Source organism: Anser anser (genome assembly GCF_964211835.1).
Source record: "Anser anser genome assembly, chromosome: 7".
NCBI classification, from domain to species: Eukaryota; Metazoa; Chordata; class Aves; order Anseriformes; family Anatidae; genus Anser; species Anser anser.
Window position 1 is genome coordinate 8575961 of NC_139727.1, and position 24257 is coordinate 8600217.

A 24257-nucleotide genomic window follows, 5' to 3' on the forward strand; every position below is an offset into this window, starting at 1 on the left:
ATCTGTTGTCAACTGAACTTTGCTACCTGAGAATTATTTGCTGAAAGAAAAACTGTTTCTTGGGAACTATTACCTCAATAAATGAAGTTTCTGCTAACACCACTAAAACACCTTGCTGGTATTGAGATGCTGCTTATCATAGTTTGGTTATACTCTGATGGAAGTAAAGTAGATGGAAAACAATTTTATTGTTTACTCTTATGCCTGTGTAAATAGGTAATTTATCCTAATGAGTGGATGGGACATAATTGGAAGTGAGTTTTCAAGGAGGTAATATGCATGTTAATTATGAGTGTGAACTGACCATCAGACTTTTCTCTGCTTGATCCTCTTAACACTGGTAAGCATCGTTATCTTTCCTAATGACCCATGATGACTGAAAGTAGTACTGTTCTACTCCGTGAGTTTGTTGTGGACATCTGGTTACCAAAACAATGTCCCCAGAGAGTTTTTAACTGATTAAAATGCTTAGGGTATCTCCAGAGCTGAGCTTCCACAATTGTAAGGCTCAGTTGTTTTTTTTTTTTTTTTTTAAGGCTTATATCCCAGATAAAGGAGGTAGTGTGGGTAGGACTGGGACAATGCATTAGGAAGGCTGGATTTACCTCACAGCGCAGTGCTTGGCGTGGTTGCAGTGTGACCTTGGAGAAGTGGCTTTGCTTCTGTAAATTAGGGCAATGAAAAAGGGTAGCAGTTGCAACCGAAGGTCCTGGAGTATTGAAATGTTAACAGAAACCTGCTACAGGAAACCCCACAGTGTGCTGCAGCCAGCAGCAAATGTTTCTGTGCTTTCCTCTTTAAAAGGTAAATGTATGGGAGAGGGAAAAACAAAACAAAAAAACAAAACAAACGAACATCAAAATTCAACTCCTAGGACACAAAATGCTTTCGTTCGGTGGGTTTGTTAACCAGATTCATTGAGGTACTCAAATATTCCAGAGCAGATGCTCTGCATCAGATCTGTAATACTAGCACAGGGATAGCACATCAGAACTGGCAGCATTTTGTTGGCTTAGTGTCATGCTCAGCTTTTGCTGGAAGATATTTAAATATTTTATAACGCAGCTTTAAGTCAGGATTTAAACTTAAGAAACTGGTTGGTTCATTGCAACTTCATCTTCTATGGTTGGTTCGCTGCGTTCAGCCACAGGCTTGTGGTTTGGTCGGTTTGCAAGTGAAAAATAAACATGGAAAAAGTTAAGCCTGGTTGAAGCAACTTTTTTATTAATGCAAGCACATCCAGTCAAACACGGAATATCCTGCTTTATGGTACAGCTTTATATTTAGCATTTCAGCTCAGAATAGCAAAACACAGAATTTAAAGAATGTATCAAACTGAGGGAAGAAAAATAAAAAGGAACCAATGTGGATACTGCATTGATTTCAAGTATATACTAGGACTGATTGACCAGTGAAGTGCACATTCATGTGAAAGCTTTTTTCATACATTTACAGAAAGTGTTCTAAAATTGCATTTCAAATATATATTTTTCTTAAATTTTAAGCATCCCTTTTAAATCTCAGTTACATAAACAAAGCTGATATACAATCCCTTTTATAGTGTCCAACAACGTTACTAGCTAGAACATCTCTGAAAGTGCAAAACACTGTAATAATACAGTATAAATATTCTTACTCTAGTTCAGGGCTGAAGGTCTGTACTTCAGCACAGGAAAAATAGCAGCAGATCATAAGAATTATCCCGTCTCCTTCTCTGGGCTGTTCTTGTTAACAGTTAGTATTCCACTTCCTCCTCCTCCTCCATGGCCTAACTCGCTTTTGGTTCTCTTTGATTTCAGTGCTATGGGAATAGCAAAATGTTGATTATCTCTCTCCCTTACTGTTCTGATTTTAAGTATTTGTCAGGGAGCAGGAGGGAGAACAGGGAGAGAGGGAAGGCTCTTTAATATTTCACTGTACTACAGGGCCAACACAGCAAGCAATTTCTGTGAAGTGAATGCTGATGCTACGTGCAACAGTGGTGCTGCTCAAGGCTGTAGGCACTCAGCAAGAATAGTCTGCTGGACTGGAATAAACCTGACGCTCAGTCCAGCGAGGCTTGTCCCCGCTTCAACACAGGGCAGAGTAGGATACAAATTGTCTACTTGAAGTTGACTGTTTTTAAAGAAACTTGTGCAGAGGTCCTTGGCGAGGTTCTATGAGAGAGGCTGAAACCACTGCAAACTTCAGAGGGCTTTCTTTGGAAGAAAAATTCTGATACAACTGTCTGGCTCAAGTCACTATCTTTCCAAATGTCTGGCCATTGTGCCTTAAGAGAACAATTACTAGAAAGTATAGTAAATATTCATGGCTAATAGTTCATTAAACAAAATAGTTCTTAATCTGAGCCTATTTTCTCTTTTTCTGAACTTCGTGGTCAGGGGAGAAAGAAAATCCTGGAATGTATCAATTTTTTTCCTGAAATGGATAGCTTGAATCTTTAACTTTCTCATATGCTCATTTGGATAGCTAAATTAGGTGTAAAATCGAAGCTTAAAGAAGTTAGAAATGCTGAGCATCAGTGGATTTACAGATCACCTCTGATTCTGAACTGGGTTCAAAGGCTTGATCAATTTCTTATGTTGTTTTCTGATGTATTTCAATGGGTTCTGGTCCAGACTGTTAATCATGGCTTGCAAAATACTAAAAACCATTTACGATGCAAGTTGGTCTCTGCTTTAATTGTCTTGAAGTCCAAGCTAGCATTTTCAAAGGAAACAAGGGATTTAAATGGCCGAGTCAGTAGAGATGAACTCTTTGGAAATTTCAGCCTTAGTTTCAAATTGGACATCTGAGTATACTTCCCTCTCCCTAATTCATGTATGGTTTTTTTTACATAAATTGTTTGCAGAAAGACACAATGAACCTGTTTTGCAGAGATAATCTAGGTTAGACATCCTTCTCTTAAAGAAAAAAAAATAAAAAAAAATCCCTGATTTTTAAAAAGGAAAACACAAACTATTCTGACAGCCAGAATTTAAAGGATAGTTTCCAGAAGTATTAAAACTTAGAAGTGTGCATCTTCACACATGCACACACATACGCACACACAAACGCACATCCCCCAGCAGTTACCCCACCTTCTCTTTAAGTCACGTAACAAAAATATGTTTGCTGCACCGTCAATGTTATAGGCAGGTATACTCTACCTCATGTGCCATATTCTCTGTTTTATTTAAAAAGTACATTGTAGCTGGTTTTGAGACATCCATATTTTTATTTTCTTTTCTTCCAATCCAGCGTAATAGAAGGTACACTAAACAATACCAGTACCTTGTAAGGCACTATTTCTGATGTAGGAGAGGAACAGGCTTACTGCAGATGTCTAAGGCCTTGGCTCTACAAACACTCACGTGTATGATCAGTCTCGTTGATTTGAATGAAACCACAAGGATAGAGAGACATATTGAGTGTTCTGTAGGCTATTGGTCCAGTGGAGTATGTAACCTGAACACTGGCTGTAGCTGGGATGTGTTTTAATTTTGTTTTATTTTGGCGGAAGTAATAAAAAATAAAAATTTGGATGCTGATAGAATAAGATCTCCCCAGGGATCCCACCTCCCGCAATACACTTCATCTCTGAGAACAGGGCCCTGCCCTTTTTTCTTTTTTTTAAATAAAAAAACAGAATCCTTCACTTAAGTGCCTCGAGGTTGACATGTGAAATATTTACCACATTTTATTTCATAAAAGGTACTGTATATACAAAACAGACCTCAGCCAGTGAGGTCTTTCTTAGCTCAGTCCAAGTCTTTCAGGTTGTAAAAACACATTCGTTCTGTGTGCTTCAAAGTCTGCAGATCGGATCCAAAAATCTCAGGCCCTATTAAGCAGAGTTGTCCTAGAAAAAGTAATAAAAAATTTTCTATCACAACCACATTTTTCATAGTTTTGGTAAAGGTTGGCAATAGAACTATCTTGCATCAGTAGCTGGAAGCCTTTCTTCAAAGGACAGACTTTTCAACTGCTATAAGCTGACCTAACTCTAATTTCCAATAATAGTGCTGCCTTTAAATGAAAATATAACCTCTTTAACCTTCGAGCGTTTAGGATGCACTCAGACAAATAACATACTATTGCTTTCAGAACAGCCCTGGATTTAGCACAAGGTACATAGAGAGCACAGGTGTCTTAAGCGTGAAGTTCACGTGGCTTTCCTTGGAGACTCTGGGATTGCTGTCTACTCATGATGCAGTCACGATGTAGATTGACTGCAGCTCAGGACATGCTGGATTCATCGTTCATTCATTATCTGGTACAGATACCTCAGATCTAAATATGTAATGACTTGCAAAGGTCTAAATCTCTCATCTGAATTAACTGATCTCATGTATGTGGAATAGGCGCTTCTCACTCTAAAAGAGGGAGGAAGAGTCACTGAGAACTTCTCCCTTAATAAGAGTGTTTGTATAAAATTTCATCTTTTTATAACGTCTGTAAGGACATAAGTATGATGAATGATAGCACCTTCTTGGTATCTTTATTTAATTGTCCCCCTGAGAAAAGCATGTCTGAAAACTGCTATGAATGTGGACTCTGTAACTCTATTTCATAGCCTAAATCAAGCATATTCTCTCTAATAGTCTCAGCAGTGATCCCGTAGCCTGCACTGGCTGGGAAAGCTGTATGTGAATCCTATTGCATTTTTTTCAGATTTGTATTTTGAAGGGAAAAAATTACATTTAGGTCATAATGGTGCTATTTGTTGGGTTTGCAAACAGGAGGGAAGAAGCTAACGGCTTCGTACCCGTGTGCTTAGGGCTCAGAGAAGACTGTGAGTTGAGTGCACAAAAGTGCATACAAAGCAATCGCATGCCTGTGTATGTCTGCAAAAGCCCCATGTGCTAAGGAAGCTTTATACCTGAGTGTTTTCCAGCTGTCTTTTTCCATGTGGTTTTCGGGACCTTCGCTCTCAAAGGATGCAATAAACAGAGCTAGTAAATACAATAAGGATAATCAGATAAATGGGTTCTGTAACTGAAAAAAATACACATAATTGCTATATAGCAGGTGCAACCTAAGCCTTAATTCATGAGGTTTATTCTCATCAGGAGCCAACATGGAAGTGGTAATACATGCTTATCAATTTTTTTTTGCATGTTAATTTTTTCATGCGTATGGTCTATGCACTTTGAGTTGGAACACTCACTATCATGTTCAATAAGGGATTTTACCTTCTTCACTGTAAATGGGTGCTGTGAGTAGATAACTCTGGATCTTCTTATCCTTTTCAAAAGGACACTCAACCTGCTTCCATGTCAAGAAATCATGAATCTGTCTTGAAATTTCCCAGAATTTCTGCATGAGGTAATGAAAAGAATGTTACAATTATTTTTCTTTCAAATACTAGTTACTCTGTATAATTTCAGGGCCTCTCAGCCTTGTTCTCATTGACACTTCTACTCTGAGTAGCTCTTATTCCATTTTCTTCCTTGTTAGCCTTTCAACCTTCATATTCAGGAACTCAATGTAAAAAAGGAATTTCTGTGACCTTTATACAGCTCTGAAAGTTTTGGACTTTTTTCCGCCCCTCCAAATCTGACATGTAACACTAGAGGATATACTGTTGTAAGTGCTACCCCTTCCCCATTCCCTTTCATGTATCTCCAGGTGGCCAAATGTTTCCATCTATTGCTGCAAATAAGGTATGCTTGGTGATGTGAAAACCGTTCATGTTTACCAACTCTGTGAGATCATTACTCTTCTGCCATTGTTTTCTCTGTAGCAGCACGTATTGTCACCTTAGAATTAGCTTTGAATTCAAAAATGACTCGGAATAACAGAATCTTTGAATAACTGAATCTTTACAACATAAACATATGTCAGCTTATAAAAAAAAATAGGGCATGAATTCCCTTTTGTTCACCTACTATGAGTCAAGCATGCATTTCTTCAGAGAGTAGAAATTCCTTCGAAGACCTGCTAAATACCATTAGCTGGTTGTGTGTGGTATTCATAGCTAGCTAACCTGATGAGAGCAACTCTGAAGATTTAGGGTGAAGTTCACCTATTACAATTTGATCAGATGCAATGGCTTGTTGCCACAGAAGGGCTTACTTTTCTCCCCCATACACACACACTTCTTCCAGTCCCTTTTGAACATAAGACAGGAGCAGGGCTGAGGCGTGACAAATCTTTGTCCGCCATCATTGCTGGTACATGAAAATTCTAGTACTTGTTTTCAGGTTCTTACTAAATTTTCAAGTTTGCGTGAGTACAACCTTCCTTGAAGAGATTTCCCTTTCCAGTGGGCTAGTATAAGACTTTCATTTTTTACTTAAGTAACTTTAAAGCGTGAGTTATGGCTTCAGAAATTCTTATTTTCTTCTCTGTCCTTTCACGCGTCAATTTTCATTACAAATTAATGTTATTACACCCAGTTCTGCTTATGTACATTTTATGGTTTGCAGTCCGTTTGTCCTATTTCACGTAAAACGTATGAATTAATCTCTATTTCAGTATACTTTTAAAGTAATCTTTTAACTGAAGGCAGTTACATTCCAGCAGATTTATGGACTCTCTTTGGTATGCGCAGTTGTGTGTGGATCTGCTGGATATATAACACATACATGTCAATTGCAAGCACTATCTTTCACAGAAACGTGGTACTGAGACATTAAAATTGCTTCCCCTAGATAACGATATCACTTTGTCTAGATTACAGCAATGCTGAAGAATCTAAGGGACTCAGCAATATAACGAGTTAAAGTTTAAAAGTGGCAAATGTTTGTAATGTACAATGTTTAACTAGCTTTACAGTTTGAACAAATTGAAGTCCTACCTTGAAGTTTATCTGTCCATTGGGTAAGCGGTTCGTATGTATTTTGTGCAGAAAGTAGATATCTTTAATAAACAGATTGAAAACTGGGATGACTATTTTCTCTCGGTTGCTGTTGGCAGTCTGAGATCGCTGTGCTGCTCCTTGCAGGGCTGTGCGGTAATTACAAAAGTTGCTGGAAGGATCCATGTGGTGCTGTTTTTATGGGGGAGGAAGGCAATCATGTAATGCACATTTTTTAAACATTTTAAATGGTGATCTTATCAGAGAGTATATAGTATATTGAATATCTCAGCACCGTTTTAAGCTGTCAAGATAGAGTACTTTATACTGATCAGGTTGGTTCAGAGTTTATCTAATTCCTGTCTTGCTTGAAAGGATGGTTCTGCACTGGCTTTACATCTATGCTTTCTTTCGATGGCTAATGGGAGGTTGAAAGGAAATAATAAATGACTATTGGGGGAAGAAAAACAATTCCAACTTGCTGTCACCAGTCTTTGATTTCAGTTGTGTTTTGATTCAGTTCGCCACTAGATGGAGCACTCTAATCAGTTTTATGGTTAGTAAAAAGGCATTTACTTGCATGAAGGGTGAAAAGTACCGTGATGTTAAATTGGAATAAAGATATGGAATGAAGAAACAGCGTACAGAAAACCTGCATTAGCTCTTCTTCTCAGGCAAGAAGGCATTTTGAAATCTGGGAAATGCTCTGCCTGATGTTTATATTACTGGTGACCACTGACAGGTGTCTGTGATTTCTGACTTTGATTCTTCCCAACATCTGCTGTGGAATTACTATTTGATGGATTTCTAAATAAAGTCTGAACCTTATACATACCTCTAAAACATCAAATTTGGCTGTTTTGACCTTTGACCAAGTTTTCTTTAGCCGTGCCACAGGACTCAAGTTCATGCCAGCTAAATAGAGAGAAAGAGAAGACCAAAACAGAAACAACTGAGCTGAAAAAATACAGGGCTAATGCAACTCTCTGCTTGTATGTCAGCACCATGCTTATGCTTTGGAAGGCAGTTCAGCTTGACAGCCACAAGTGGTAGCTAATGCTGCCCACCCACACATTAATCTGTCACTGGAACACACTGCTGCTGTAGAAGTGCTGATGTGGTCAGCCAACTTAAGGCAAGTATGAGCACAGTCTTGCCAGTCAGGTTGTGAAATGAAGTGCCTTTTGTCAACTGTGTTGAGAATACTCACAGATAATAGCCATCATTGAGTTGAAGTTTCCGATATTGAAGCACTCTCTTGCCACATCAATGAAGAATTCCACCATTCTCGTACGCTGCTTTTTCTTTACAACCTGAAAAAAAAAGATTTGTTAAGAGGGAAGGGGTGGCCTGAACTTTGAATAGGATGTTCAGTTAAAGGCATTATTATAAGATGATTGAAAGGACATTTCAAGATGTTATCCAGTTAAGCAATCTGATGACAAAGGCCTGAGCATATTTTGTTCAGATCTATTTAAAAAAAAAAAAGCAGTATTTGGGGCTGCTATCAATTATCTGCTCAGTTGTGGGGGAGTGTAACTTCTTGTTTATACGTGAAGTTCAGTGTCTTAGGGAACTTGTATGATCAAGTCAGACACTTTCAAGCAACTTCCTGTTACTGGAAAAGGAAGAAAACATGAAGTGGCTATCAGAAAGAAAACTACAGGGGGAAAAAAAAAACAACTAAGGAGAAGGGGAGAAGTAGTGGAGGGACTCGAGAGTGGGACATGTAACCTGGATGTGAGTGAAGAGTAATTGCCATGTCCTGATTTTCACATTATGCTCTGCATACTCTTAAATGACTTCTTAATAGCAGGTAGGGATATGTGAATATACGTTATCCTCATCCATGCAAACATACGAAGGATCTAGCAGTGATACTGGACATCTGCTTTGCAGATTTTCTTTTATAGTTAGTGAAGCAAAATCGATATACAGCATCGTCTCCAAACTTTGTTTCAGAAATCCATCAGTTTTATTTATTTTTGCCTAGATTAGTTGTTCATTCCCATGTTTTGCATCTAGAAGTTTTGTCTGGCTTATCCAAAATGGGTTCTGAACGGTGACTGCAGACTGCCTCACCAGGGATCTCTCAGAAGAAAATGGTTTGGTAGTCAACAAGTTAGCTTAGCCCTCAGTATGCTAAAACCTTTTGTGTGGTTGTTTTAATAAAGGTATTAGTGATATCAGCCAGTTCTAGAAGAAGATGACTTAGTATGTTTTGTAATAAGTTCTGTGAGAGCAGGAAATCTTAAGATGCTAGGGTTGATAAAAGGGGACAGCACGAAGCTGCTGTGGGCATCTGGGTTTCCACTACGGGGTTGCCAAATGTGTGGGAATAAAGAGGAAATGTACCATTTGATAGAATTGATACATATTACTAGCAATCTCAAAAGACAGTTTACACAAGCAGAAAGGGTTTCTGGAGCAGTATCTTCCATTTCATTGCTAGTAGTATGACAGAAGTTACTTTTAGCCTCTACTAAGGCTATTCTTTTTTTTTTTTTAACCTTTCTCCTTCTATACTTCTGAAGAGGTTTATTCCTTCTTTCTTTTTTTCTTCTACAACAAAACTGTATGTATGGCTGTGGTAATGATCTCTAAATACAGTGGAGGGAGAGCAGTTTATCAGTAATTCTGTGCTTCAATAGTGAGTACCTTAACACTTTATGGATGTATTTAAGAAAAACAACTCCCAACTGAAATGCCACACAACTTCCATTTCACGGCATGACTGATGTTACTACAGAAGCTACACAAAACCAGAGAATATATGCAAAGCCAAATGTAGCTGTGAGCTGTTAATCACATAAGCATACAAATAATTTAATGCTTAAATAATGCAATTATCTTCAATTGGAATGCTCATGGTTAAATCTGTTAGACCACTGCCTGCCATTTGTTCTTAAGGACAGGATTATTTTTCTGTATTATCTTCTACTAGTACCCACCCTACAAATCTCTGTAGCCACCAGCATGCTGAGACAATTGAACCAGTTGTCATAGGCCTCCAAATTGTAGGTTTTGGTAACATCACCTCGGCACTGCAAGAGAAAAGGCCACATATTAATCCCATCCTGTATTATGATAAAGACAACACACCAAAGGATAAACTTCCGTTCATGTCTTGATTGAAATCTTACTGGATATTTCTTAAGGCATGAGCCTAACAAAGATCAGAAAGTGGCAGCCTTTTCTGCACAGAGTATACTCAAATCCTAGTTACAGCTTCTTTTTCCCTCTGTACCTTGTGATTATCTAGGGAGTCCATGTGGCTGACAATCTGCATCAGATCCTCTGGGTAAATGTTGCTCACCCGTTCCTGTGTTCAGAGAGATGAGAGATTGTCACTGTACAGGCAGACAGGGAGATCAGTTAAAAATGCATCAATAAATCCAAAGGTGTGAGATTGTTTTGGTAACTTTCATCTCCTTAAGCTTTCTTTACTGATAAGTATGCAACATTTCTACAGAGTGTACCTTATTGTTCTTGTTCATCATTTTGTATTTTTGGATTAGAACACTGGAGGTTTTCAGTGAAGCCTATAGCAAAATTCATATTGATGAGTATATTAATATTTAGTAAATGGAAAATGAAATAATTCACAGAAATTGATGTCTCACCAGTTCAATATGGGTTAGCTGCTGTGCCAAGATCAGAGGGTCACAGCACACGCTCAGGATGTCCTTTTGAGTTGACTGTGGCTTGTTTTTGAGGATGGTGCCCTTGTCAGTAACAGGTTGCCGGAATTTCTCTCTGATTTCCTGGTACTGGCTCCGTGCGGAGAGGGCCATCAGGAGATTTTGTGTCATCTGGCTAATGATCTTTTTCACTGTACCATTTTCCTAAGCAAAAGGCAGAAACAATGATTGCTAAAGACCTTTAATTCTTGCAGACACATCACCAAACAATTTCTGACTGGGAAAAATAAATCCATTATCTTCCATTTTACCTGGGCTGGGCATCCTGTGACAAATGAACAGCCTACACAACCACATAACGATGTTGTGCCTGCCTGCCTTTGCAGCTCTGTTTCACTGCTTGGCTGGTTTGTTCCTTGCAGCAGTTGTTGACTGCTACCCCATTTCAAAGGCCTTTGGGTAAACAGCTTAGAAGTGAGTTCAGTGAAAGGTGGCAGAGCTACTTGTACAGGCCTTCTTGGATCCTCTGTGTACCAAGTGACAAAAGCTTTCTCATTCCAAGCAGACCCTCTGATGATCAAGTAAGACCGCATAGCCCAACAGAATCCAGGGAATGTACATTGTATCCAGGAACATACCCATAAAACACCATAGCGTGGCTTTGAATAATCACTGCATGCAACAATCTAGGTAAGAGCACAATATCTTGAATTCTAGGAGAATTAAAACGCCCTTGTATTTGTCAGGTGCTGGTTCTGTGTCCTTGCAGATCCAGCACTTATACTAGTAAAGCAATAAAAATACAATCCACAGTCTTTTTTTTTTTTTTTTTTTGACAACTAAGGCATTTGAATTTTTTCTGCCATGGATTTTTTGTCCTATAGATGTTTCCCTCTGAGGTCAACTCCAAAGAGCTACCTTGATCAAGTTCCTATTCCTCAGTCCCTCTGATTACTAGTTGAAACGGTACAAATTCTCTGACTCTGCTCTCTCTGCCCCTGGGAAAAAAAAAAAGGCAAAAAAAACCACAAACAAACTAGTTTTAAGAGACAGTCCTCCTTTCCACTAGGCTATTGTTCTCTTGATTTCATGCAAATTATTTCTGTTGAAGTTAGCCACAAGGTTAACTGTTGGTTTACAGCACACTGTGTTGGTTTCCACCAGTCAACTGGATGTAGTAGAAAGAACTGCAATGGCTCTGATCATTCAAAGAAGCCACTAATGTGCAGTGATGACTGAAATTATGTAGCAGATGTGAGAGACGATGACTACCAAATACTTGTATATCGCATGCTATAATTAAGCAATAATAGTGTCAGAATGTTGCTTTACAAGGCAATAATCTGACTCCCAAGTGGAATCAAATGAAAAGCTGAAGGCAGTGTAGCTCATCTTGATGAGGCAACTAGATTACCGCTGAACAGCAGCTGGCTGGAGCCATTTCGGATATTGTGCTACAAGTGCTTAGAAATGCCAAGGGAGCTTGGTGGGGGGACTAAAATAGAGAGCTAATTCTGCTCTCCAGTATGCTGAGCTTTTTGTTGTGAACCACTTGACTTCAGCCACTGTGCCTCACTTACCCATGCCTACCCCCTTACATTTCTAGATGCGGATCACAGAGAATCAAATGTGAGGGTTGGTGAGGCTATCAGACGTTATTTGAAGGTGTACAAAGAAACTGCAATGGTATTAAAAACTATGGCTTACTTAAGCTATTGTAATTTTATTGGTAGCTTAATTTTCAGACAAAGGCTCTTTGAGAGTTTTAGCAGTTTCCTTTCCTTAGTGATCTTGTCCTAAATTTTCTTATAACTTTGGAAAATAAAGGTGAAAGTTTCAGCTGATCTGAGAGGTATGACTCCGAGTTTGGTTTCCAGCATCAGTGAGTTTGGCAATAACTCGTCCTTGTTTGAGTTCAGGTGAGATGTTTGTACTTAGTCCTGGCTGTAGCTATAGCTATCTGTTATGCAGCCTTCTATCACTGGCACAAGCACATGACTGTTGTGTGTCAGTTCTTGATTTACCTCCTATCTTATATATGTGAACAGTGTCCTAAGGGGATTTGGAAAAGCTTTAAAATACAAAATAAAAATCTAAACCGTTGCCATAATCCCCTGCTGAAGCATGGCATAGGTAATTTCTTAGGACAGAAAGATGGTAACGAATACTGAGAGCAAGAGCTGCTTTTTGTCAGTGTCAAATTATATCTCCTAGGGGTCAGATGTGGCATAGCTCTTCACTGATCAAACCTGACTTGTAGCCTTGCTAAGGGGATAAATACTATGATGCTGTAATTAAGAGATGTCATCAGAAGCCTCAGACATCAGAGCACTGAGCCATTGCGAGATGTGTTTTCTCACAAATGACAACTCATTCATATGTAAGGGTGGGGAGGAAGAGAAAGAAAGGTCACAACTTCTTTCTAGATCAAAATAATGGACAAAATAAATACCAAGATACGCATGCTAAACAAAAGCTCTGCAATTTTGCCAAGTCCCCTTTCACAGTAGTATCTCTGCCACCATACACCTCTCTGCCCTGTTTACAAAGGGAATAGAAGGCGCCTTATAATCCTATCCGCTTTTCCCCTCCTACTAAGGCACTGACATTTTCATAGCAGCATCCAGGTAAACAGCTCTGCTGATGTAACAAAACTGACATACTTCCTTTTGACAACCTGGTAACGCCTAATTGCGTTGCGTCCTATCGCTGATTCACACTGTGCTGTCAGACCTGTTATTCTTCGTTGTCTCTGTACTCCAATCAATGAAAACAGCACACAAGTGTCTTCCTGTTTCCTGCTAATTGTTCTCTAAAGAATCTTGAAGTTTTGGCTTTCAAAACAAGGAGAAGCTTCTCCTTGTATATAAGTAACCCTTAGTGTTCACACAAACACCCCACAGTTAATTCCCTTGCAGTTCTTGATTATAGCCTTCCTTCTGTCTGTTGGTAGTTAGAGTGACTTGCTCAATAAGGAAGAAGTGTAGGTTTTGTCAGTGTTCTCTTTAAACAAACAAACAAAAAAAGAGTAACATCTGTAGTTATCTTCTAATTTGCTTTATCTGATCACTTCAGAAACATTTCTTGTGAGAGCTAGTTTTCTTCACAGACTGAAAACTCAAGGCTGCTAAGACTGGTGACTGACCAGCTAGCAGATCTCAAACTTCCTTTGTGGAAATACTGCAGGGGCACCTTAAATGTAGCAAAAAAACCCCATTCACTCATAAGCATCTTCATCTTGAGCTAGAGTACACTGATGCAACATACTTGATAGTCTTTGAGTAGTAGCAAAGCACAAAGGATGGGACATAAGTCATCATGAGAGTTAACTATATTGTGCCATTATAGTCACTGTTCTTTCTGCTTCTGCACTACATCTATTTTTCATCACTGTGAATTTTCTGTCTCTTCATCTTATACTCGGTGATTATACATAGAGAGTTTCTGCTAATAGACCATTAAGTTAATCTTTCAGCCTGTGTCCTGCAGCTATGCTGACAGCTTAGCAACTGCTGCTGTAGTCTGTTTAGAAAATACTGCAAGTAGGAGCAACTGTTTCTAATTTAATACGATAAACTACGTAGAGGTTGACACAAATATTACTTCCCCCCCTCCCCTACCTCATCGCATTGTGTGATCCTGTGAGCGATCTCCTTCAATTCTTTCATGGATTTTTCATCTTGGAAATCATAGGGGAAAGTTTCAGTCCATTCCTTCAAGAGCTGAATGATTTTGGCAGCGAAGGATTTCAGCTTTGCCTAGAAAGAAGCAATGTGTTAATTACTGACCATAGACCTCTCTGACAGCAGAGTAAATACTTGATGACGGTTTGCATAAAACTAGATGCCCTTGAATATACTTTGCATCTGTGGTAGGTCAAAGGGAAAAAAAAAAAAAAGAACATATTTAACTGTGAGCCAGATTCCTAAATAAGATGACTTACCCCCCTTTCAGGATAGCTTGGCAATGTTTCTTACCAAACTCTTTGAAGATATTTTCAAGGTTAGCTTTATAAAGCCAGGAACATGACAGGATAGTTTAAGCATCCTATTTGATTGAAGTCCGTGGGACTTAAGCTGATTTATGCCATCTGAGGCAGCAGTACCTTTACTGTTACAATTCAAATGCATACCAAATGCAGCACTGTACCAGGTATCTTTCATGAGACATGTTCACAAAGACGCTTCTGTTCTATAGAATTTATCAGACCCTACAGATTGAGCTGTATATTAAAATGAATGAATGACAGGAAAGATGTGTGTGTTCTCTCCGTGACATCTAAATCAAAATGGACGGAGAAAATAGCTCTTCTTCCCTGTTTTGTGGTTGATAGCTTTTTGAGTAAGGGCCAACGCTTTTTTTTATTTTCAAAGTTCTTCTGTTACTCACGAATCTTCAAAGGCTTTTCATCGGTTAGACCTGAATTGGATGCCAATTACACCAGTATCATAGCAATAGAGAGCAGCATCAGTAAATCTGAAGGAGCACTCATGCAAAACTGGGTGGGTGTGCTAGGAAGACTTTTAACAAGCCAGAATCAAAACTTAGTTCGAGTTATGTTTATTTTCTACCCAACCTGTGATGCACTGAGGGGAAAATGAGGAAGTTTTCATCTGTTTACTTTCCTACTTGTGTAAGCTAAAGAAGTCCCATTAAACAGCTGTTCATTCTTCTCATCTGCAATGTAATTTCCTTACTGCACTCAATCAGAAGCTTGGGGGCTACAGAAGGTGATTTTAGTATGGGAGTATTGCTATAGGAAGTTTAAGACAGATGATGCTTTACAAGAATTGATACGAATTTCTGCCCCAAAACATCCTCTGATCATAGTATCTCCCAGGATCACTTAATCAAAACCTAAAGTCAACCAAACTAAACTATTTTTTTGCACTCTTTACACTTCACAGGTATGCAGTCAGAATATTAATAAACCGTTAATAAGAACCTTAAACTGTGCACCCTGGAATTTGCACTCTGACAATGAACAAATGCTCCTTGCAAGTCTGAAGGGAATTTTCTTGCCTTTTTTCCAGAGTTGCAAACTGCACTCCACTAGCATGCTTTTCCTAGCTCTTTTTGTTGACAGTATTTAATTGATCATGCTAGTGAGAGATGCACAGAATAGTTAGGTAGTGATGGCAACAAGAAAACATTCTCTTTGCCAGCAGTTGGCATTCCTGCAAAGCACACAGATAGGGAGAGGAAGGCTCTGACAGTTCAGTTTCTGCTGGTGATGCTCCTGTGGAGCCCAGCTTCAAGGTCTTTCTAAACAGAGGGCAACACAGCTCCAGATCAGTTGTCTGTCTTCGGAGCTCCCACTGTCATCTGCCTTGAGGAAAAGACAATTCAGGCTTCTTTGCTAGGAAATGCATGGAGCCTTCCATTATTAAAAGAAGAACCTGCAGGTGATGAGAGAACTACTTAGCGAGGCAGCATGCTTCCATTCCATCGGAGTTAACAGGTACATGCCTACTCCCCTTTTGGTCACCGAAAGCCGCTATAGAACTGGTTTTGCTATTAGTTATCCTGACCTTTTTTTTAAACTTTTGAAACTTAGCATGGAGGGATGGGGGAAGGAAGGCTCCAAAATCCTTAGGCTGTGGTGAGCAGCTCCATGTGAACTCTGGCTTCCCATCACATGTATCTCTACTTGGGAGTCACTAGTGTTTGCTTTCTTTCTGGTAGAAAGCTGGGCATCTTTTGCAAGACAACGTCAAACTATTTTTGTCTTTGGGATTACAGGTGTAAAAAGCCTGTTGTTTTATCTGATGCTTTAATGCTCATGAAAAGGAGGCATGCTTTGAGCGCAACACTAAAAACCATCAGTACAGCAAAACATGAGATTCCGGTTTCATGTGTGCTCTAATGAAACCCAGAGCAGCGTGACAGGCTGGCCGCACGTGGTTTGCGATAACCTAGATAGAAATTGCACAGATACGTGGGCAGCAGCAACACGCGTTCTCTTTTTTTTTACATGCTTGCAATAAACCTACCAACCTGCTCTTTCTGTAGTCCTGCTCCAGATGTCAGCCTCTCCTTGCAAGGCCTGAATTCTCTGGAGTCAGTGGGAACACCTCTCCCATAAGTATTCGAGAAGAAAAATACTTCTGTTAGGTACTTGGGTCAGCCCTGTTTTACATGAGGCAAAAGACAGGCAGGCCTGAGAACCAGCTCCCAGTTAGAAAGGAGGGCAGCTGCAGTAAAGTGGCTGCAGGAAAGGGAGGCTTAATGACATTGACCTGGTTACAAGTACCGTTCCCATTTTTTGGTTTAAAAAGGAGATCTTACTGCTGACAGAAACTGAGGAAGATTAGTAATTTTTGAAGGGACTTATGTATTCTGAGACAGGTAAGACAAGCTTAATAGGAGCTAACTTTTACATTATACACAAGTGCTTTTTTTCTGTGGCCATCTTCTTTGGGTCTCCAATTTCCAATGTGCTTCTGGAGGGCTAAATTTTATCCTTTATGGTCAAGCTAAACTACTTGCATCTATAGTATAACTGGCATTTTAAACCATGAAACCCTTTCTTTTTACAATTGGCCAAAAAGACTCTCAGTGGGCTCTAAGACATCCCATATTTCTTCTTAATCTACTTTTCTCTCAGCTTGTTTTCTACAGGATTCTTCTGTCTGCCAGAAATGTCAAAAACAAAGGAACGATCAGTAGTGTGGTGCCTAACCTAAACACCCGTCTCTCCTTGCCACTTTTTCAGCTCACACAGTACCCAGGCAACAAGTCAGCCAGCTTCTTGTCTTAGAGTTTGTTTATGCAAATCTTTTATTAGACATGATCAGGGCTGCTTTAACTACTTTTGCCAGCTATTTCCTCCTATGAAGTCCCCTATTAGAAGGTAAGGACAGCTGATGACGGGTTATGAGTGTGAGTAGGTAGAGCGCCTTAAGTTGACAATTTCCATGCTGCCTGTAAAACGAGCTTTTACTTGTTGCCAGATAGAAAAACAAATGTTTGCATATGCTAGTGGCCAAGTTTTTGTGTAAAAGATACAGGTGCTTGTAGTACAGGTCTGCAAAGTAGTCATTCAAGAGGGATGTCAGAATTTTTATGTAGTGTTTACCAAGAACGTTGTGTTCAGTGAGCTGGAAAAAATTACAGTTCATATGAAGGGGGATGGAAGGGATCAAGGGCGTAGTAGGAAAAGCAACTAGAAAAGCATGTAAATTAAAGCAGCCTCCCAAACACTCATGTTTTATTGTCACCCTGCTGTTGGTTTTCCTGTAGGCCCATTTCCAAATTGTCAGCAGAAGGTGTAAGAGTGTGGGTGTTTGGAATATGAGCAGCTCTACTTCACATCCTGTTGTTAGGATGTAACGCTAATTCATTTCAGTGTGGAAGTCATGATGATTTTTTAAATGCATCTGATGAAAAGCCAGAATTGTACTACTTTACCACTAGCGCTGTATCTTTAACAGTCAAGTGGTTCAGTCTCCAGCTACTGTTTTGGTTTTAAAAAACACTCGTCTAAGTGTACTATTATTCACAGAAGAGTTTCATCTTATATTCCATTATTTTTAAATCCAAGCATTTCACGTACATATTTTGACGCTGCTGACAGCAGTCACTCATCCTTATCACATATCTGTAGACAGCTTTATCCCATGTTTCAGACATGTTTCAGTCCCAGCATCTCTTACAAGTTCCTACCTCTGATGGTTCCTCAGCTCTGTCTAACTAAACACTACAATTTACAAAGGAGCAGCATGGGGTTGCTAAGTCATGAACTAGTTTGGGGTGGTGATGGAAACTGTTATCACCTCTGTACAAAGGTGGATGCAGCAGTACTTACATCTGCCTTCCCTGAGAACCTCCAATTCCCCAGCACTAACATAGCTAGTTACACAGCTATTTGGTGAGTGGAGCAGGGGACTGACCTGGATGCAAGTCACCCTGCACCAAGTGGTTAGCTTTCCCTGTGGAGGAGTGTTGTGACATAATATGAGACTGAAGACCAGGAATAGAAAGGGGGAGAGAAGCCCTTAAGCCAGTATTGCTGTCAAAATCCTGTGTTGCCAAAGCACAGGGTTATCTTTTGTGCTCCCATTTGGACTCCTGATGCAACAAGGAGGAAAGGAAATGGGATTATCAAAGTGCTGAGAATTAGGAATGTGAGCCTCTAATTTCTCATTATAGAAGAATGGATCTAAAATATGCCCAGGATTTGAAGAGTTTGAGATCTTCAAGTATTTGCTGACTTCATCCTTGTTTCTGCCGCTTATATTTGCATCCCAGCTGGGACTATTCTGGTACTTTGTTTTCAGTCAAGTCCTTCAATACATGTTTTCCATAATGGTGAGACTTAAATGGATTTCGGTGCATATCATAAACTGTCCCCGTTACGTCTAATTAGTTGTAGTAAAACTGCATATTCATATGTGCAAGCATAGGCTACCATTTCAAGTAGTGCATCCCTTTATTTTCATGAGAGGAAATTTCCTGATTTACTGTTACACCAAGCTATATATAACACCCCAGCAATAACAGGTTCCTAGTGTACCTCTAGCAGACCTCGCAGCTCTGATAGCATGATGACGGGACTCAGATTGCAGACAGACCTAGCCTGGCGAAAGCCCAAAGGTGCAAAGCGAGTTGCTGGCCAGGTTTCACGGAAGATAAACATTGCTCCAGCACGCGGCACTGACCTGGAGCTCACGAGCAGAGTTGTGTTTCTGGCCACCGTACCGGGCTGATAAGGTACTACGTTACCTACAGTTGTAGTCAGCAAAGAAGCAACAGTGCTTCAAGGAAGACAAGCCAAATAAAAGCACATTCAGTAATACATGCTGATCGTAATTTCAATTTATTCTTTATCCATCTATTTAGCTTTTTAATGAAAAGGAGAGTGGGAAATAAATGACAGCAGCACAGCCAAGTGCAGGACATAAATGTTCATTTACCTTTTCTGCCTCAGTCCCCGTTTCCAGCTGCTGCTTTTGTTTGATGCAGATCTGCCCCACTTTAGCCAAGAGCTCATGGGGGTGAATGAAGACTCGGGAGCTCAGCAGGAAAGTGAAGATGTAAGTCCTCTGTGGGAGCAGAGAGGAAAGAAAGCAAGTTGAATAACTTTGGCAAAAATCATCTGTCTTCCCTGGAGACTAATAACAAAAACTATTCTATAAAATATAAATGTAGCTTTACTTCTCTTAAACTTTATGTAATCCTTCCTTCCTCCAGAGAGGTTGTGGTCTTTTCTAGCGCTGTTAAGAGGAAATGTTGTAGGCTTCAAGGCTACTGTGGTGTTGTTTCCAGATTGCCAAATTATTTCTCTTTAAAATGGCCAACTTAATATGCCTAGCTAGTCATCACTCACCAACAGACAAATGAAATATGTCCAGCCTAGGATGTTATGCCACTTGAACACTATTATTTTTGCTGCTTGGTTTCTGCAGGAACGACTGTTTTTCATTGAGCTGCAGAAAACTGCTTCATGTGTATTCCAAACCACAGCCGTAATTTCTTCATGTATCTTTTTTCTTTCCTTTTTCCCACAGTCACTGACACAAGCTTTAGCGTAGATTGAGGACATATGACAGTAATTCAGTTTTAGGCTTACTTTACCTATGTGGGCCTGTTTCAGACTCCTTTCAGCATGAATTCTACCAGTATGTGTCAACAATTATTACTGCTCATTAGAAAAAGCCTCTCCATTTGCCTCGTAAAAACTGTAATGCATCGTATTCCAAATCATACTCTGGGCAATTACGCTGATGTGAGAATGCCTTTGTGCCCTGGTCCTGCTTTGGTGTTTGAAACTTGGCTTCTGTATTTGGATGTAATCGCCAGAGTAACGTTGTTAGCATCTCATAAGGACTTCTGTTTTTCCTTGAGGCTTTTTGACAAAAATTGTAGTTAGGAAATTGCAGGGGATCTCCTTTGCTATGGATTTCAATTGCCCTATGCTATGTTTGCAGTGTGTACTGTTACTTTGAACCATATTTTTAGAAATGTGATTTGGCAGGCCACAGCCGGCTGTGCATACAAATAGTCGATGTGCACATGTCACCACGGATTGGGCAAGTAAATTGAGACATCTAAAAACTTACAGCCAGTTGTCTAAAATATGGCATCTTTACTGTTTGCTACTGAATTTTGCTACTGAATTTTGCCACTTGTAGTCTCTAAAACATACTTGTAGCCAAACAACAATGGTATCTTCGAATCCAAAAAAATTATGGAGTTTAGCTCTCTAATTACAATAATATGTGCTATCAGTGAAAAATGTTTCTACTTCTCTAGTATCCAGCGTGCCCTAGAATGTAAGTTTAGTATTAAAATACTTCCAAATATCAGAATGGGAAAAAGGAGTGTTTTTAAAATATAAATGAAGTTAACTAGAGGTCAGTGTGCTGAGAGTTGGGAGTGTTGAGAGTGTGCGAAGTATATAATAGATTAAGTATGTATCCATGGAAAATCCAAAATCCAACTCTTTCCCAAGCTTGCAGAGGAAGCTAATGAAGGAACAGAGTGAAGTGTGACACTGCATTTAAAATATAAATTATGATTTGAAGGCCTTATAAGCACCGGGGATCATGTATTAAATTAGGAACAGTATTAAATCTGTGCAATTAAAATGAATTCATCTGTAGGTTTTGCCTCCTCTACAGCTTATGAATAGAGGAAGAGAGGAGGAGAAGGGTTAGGTTAACTGGATGGGCACTTTGGGTTGGGTTCTTGAGAAGCACTTCCACTGTCTACCAGAGACAGACAGCTGGGGCCACCTAATGATCTTCATAATGACTTCATAATGACTTCAAGTGGGTGGCCTGGACAGCAGCAGGACACAGCATGGTTTCCCTTCATGGTGGCATGGCTGCAAACATCCCAAAAACGGACATAGCGATAACTTAAACTGGGCTTCTGCCCAACATTGCTTATGTCTCTTCAGAATTTTCAGAATTAGAGTTACATGACAAAAAGTTTATGAATTTTAACAAGAAATTTAATGTAGCTCTTACACCTGCGTCTGGAAACAGTTGATGACATTGAGCTAGCTTTGGAGAAACTTTATATATAAAATGTTGAGTAGTGCATGCAACGTGTTACCGGCTGAAGAGCTGACTTGGTTACAAAAGGGGACTTGGTTATGTTATGGGGACAACATATCACTTGTTGTATGCTTACATATGTGAGAATGATCCTTAAACTGATGCACTTCCTTTAAGAATTAAAACATGAGACAGAATGCTCTTGGTTTTGGGGGGGAGGGGAGGAGGGGTAACCTATGCCTGGTTGTCCTCTCTTAGTTTTTGTAGCCAATTTCTGTCTTTGTTTCTATCAGCACTGTCCCTGAACTTAAAACTGTGAGTCTGGCCCATCTGGGAAAGGAATTTAGCTGCTGGGTGTGTCAGCTGTCACAGGGTTGTGTGAAGATTTTTATTCTGGAAATGCGAAGCAGCTATTGCTTTTACCCTATTTTGCATTTAAGAGAGCTGGGGAATAAAAAAAAAAAAAAAAAGAACTCTGATACTTTTTCATCCCTTCCCCACATTCTTGTTTTTTGGAAGTCTGGAAGCCCACGAGAAAGTTGCCTGTACACATAAGTGGCAAAGAACCAAAATGCAAGCTGTGCTGCCCTGTTGGTGACCTTCGCTCTGATAAGCTGGAACACATTCTTTTAAGGAAAGATATAATTTTGCTTCTCGTACTAATTCTAGTGTAGGTCTCGTTGGTGGAAGTCTGTGTGATGTGGGACAATGTTTGTCCAGAGCGACTCTAAGAAAGCCCCACTCAGAGTATCGTTTCCCTGTTGTTATACTGTAAGAAAAGAGTGACCCAGATGACCTGTACTTGTGTTTGGTCTCTTTGGTACTGTTTTGTATGAGGTTCAAAAAAGTGCTGAAGTGGCAAGATACAGGAAGATACGCGGCCGTAGAAGTGTGTGCTTTTCATTTTAGGCTTGCTGGTGTCTCTCTGTAATCAGCAGTATCTGTACTGGACCCGTGCGATGCTTTTCCAGACAACGCTGAACTGCTAAGTTGTAGAAACAAATTATTACTCTTCTGGAACCCATCTGCTGTATTTATGCCACTTCTTAAGTCACTTAACTAAGGCTGGTTTACAATATATGAGTGTCCGGTCTTACTTCTTAGGTTTCTTTTTTTGATACTGCTGGCATAGATTTGATACTTTTTGCTTATGCTGGCATAGACAAGGGAGTAACTGCAAGTAAGAAACAAGTTAAAAATTCTGTGTCTGACAGCAGTGCTGAGCCCTGTCTCCCTGCCTCTGCTAATAACCACTTCCTGTCCAATAGAGAAAATCAAGGCTGAACTAAGCTGTACACATCAGCTTAGCGGTAGGTCTCAGTGGTTAGGAACGTAGCTTTTCTGGATAGGAAATATTTCACACTAATGCCAGATGTTTTCTCCAGATTGAGGATTTCTGTGATTTATTACACCTGTATGCCTACACCCATATAGGCTAGATGTTACAACAGCGTAAAGACCCCCACTCTCTCATAGGCATTCCCCCACATGTGAAGAAGATGGTTTGGAGAAGGAAACTTAGCTAGCTGGTTTGACAAAAAATGATTAAAAATGCTTCTGTAAGCTATGAGATTGAAAGTTAAGCTCCTCTTATCCTACAGAAGTGACAGGTATTTGGGAGGAGAGGCAAAAAAAAATATAAAAATCTTTCTGTACTTGGAACAACTTAGCTGACACAAAAGGGTCTTGTGCTTTACAAGAGAAAACGAAGCCAGATTCCTCTAGTGCCTAAAGTTGTTGCTAAGAGATGAGCTGAATTATATTTAAAAAAAAAAAAAAAAGGCAAGCACACAAGACTAAAGAAGGAATTGTTACTCTCTGACCCAAGAATGTACTGATGTTGTCTTGAGGAGGAGAAAAAAAAATACTTTCTTCATGCACTCACTGCTCATTCTGGAACTTCTTGTTTGTGAAACATTTTCTTGAAACACTTTCTTGCTTGGGCACAAGGGTTGCAGACTGGTACATTCCATTCCTAACCTCCCGAACTCCTCTGTCTCACGAGTATACGTTTTCCTGTGTGCTGAACAAGTCCCTGTACACAAACAAACCTCAAAAGAGCATACACAAATGTAGGCCCTTATCTTTCCTGTCCTCCCTTGTCTGTCTCTTGTTCTGCCAACATGGCAAATACATTTTTATTTTGCCTCTGTAACCAGCACAGAAAGATACTGTGTTTGCTTTCTTCCCCACCCCCTTTTTTTCCAGCTGGAAGGTTACTGCAATCTTTAGCTTAATGTCGACAGAGACAGGAATGCTTTCTAAGCATGGTGCTTAGATGTACTGATCCAAAAATTTGGATGAGTACAGCAACTTGTAGATGTGTCACTCTGAAACTAAAGGTAATCTCTGCAAACGTAACCAATAGCTTCTCTTGGTGAGAATTAATGTGTGATGCCTTGCCCCCTCTCTCTGCCTGTGTGGCCAGAGACAGGCAACTGGGAGGTGCTTATACCTTTCTCTTGAACAAACAGTGTTGGCCCCTCTTCTGACAGGACATCGGCATTAAGTGGCTATCACACTAACCTTTTGTGGCAACTTCCCTAAAAATAGAAGTGGGCATGAAATTAAGCATAAACATGAAACTGAACTGAAATGCAAAACTTGCACCTACTCAAATACAGCTCTCTCTTCATGTCATTCAAAGCTTATTTATCTACTTGTCTTAAAATGAATCCTTTTAGCTAAATTGGGTGATCTGATTTAACTAAAAGAATGTGTCCTGCTGCAGAGGAGATGTACTTGTCTTAATACTGTTTTTCATCTCCCTTTCCCAGGAGCTCTCTTGATTGCTTCTGCTGTATCTCTCCCAGCTGTCAGCTCGCTGTCTAT

At 39.7% G+C, this 24257-nt stretch overlaps 1 protein-coding gene across 3 annotated transcripts in view; it reads right to left on the bottom strand.

Annotated features, from left to right (window-relative positions):
- Positions 1-1202: 1202 nt before the first annotated feature.
- RASGEF1A (RasGEF domain family member 1A) overlaps positions 1203-24257 on the bottom strand; it is a 49123-nt gene continuing 26068 nt past the window's right edge. For all 3 annotated transcript variants that reach the window (XM_083843852.1, XM_083843853.1, XM_083843854.1), the window contains exons 3-13: positions 19338-19466; positions 14043-14180; positions 10405-10626; positions 10029-10103; positions 9733-9825; positions 7992-8094; positions 7617-7696; positions 6782-6973; positions 5175-5298; positions 4862-4934; positions 1203-3841 (exon numbers count right to left, since the gene is read on the bottom strand). In XM_083843852.1, coding sequence (XP_083699978.1) covers positions 3817-3841; positions 4862-4934; positions 5175-5298; positions 6782-6973; positions 7617-7696; positions 7992-8094; positions 9733-9825; positions 10029-10103; positions 10405-10626; positions 14043-14180; positions 19338-19466 — 1254 coding nt within the window. In that variant the 3' untranslated portion in view covers positions 1203-3816. The remainder of the gene's footprint in view (positions 3842-4861; positions 4935-5174; positions 5299-6781; positions 6974-7616; positions 7697-7991; positions 8095-9732; positions 9826-10028; positions 10104-10404; positions 10627-14042; positions 14181-19337; positions 19467-24257) is intronic.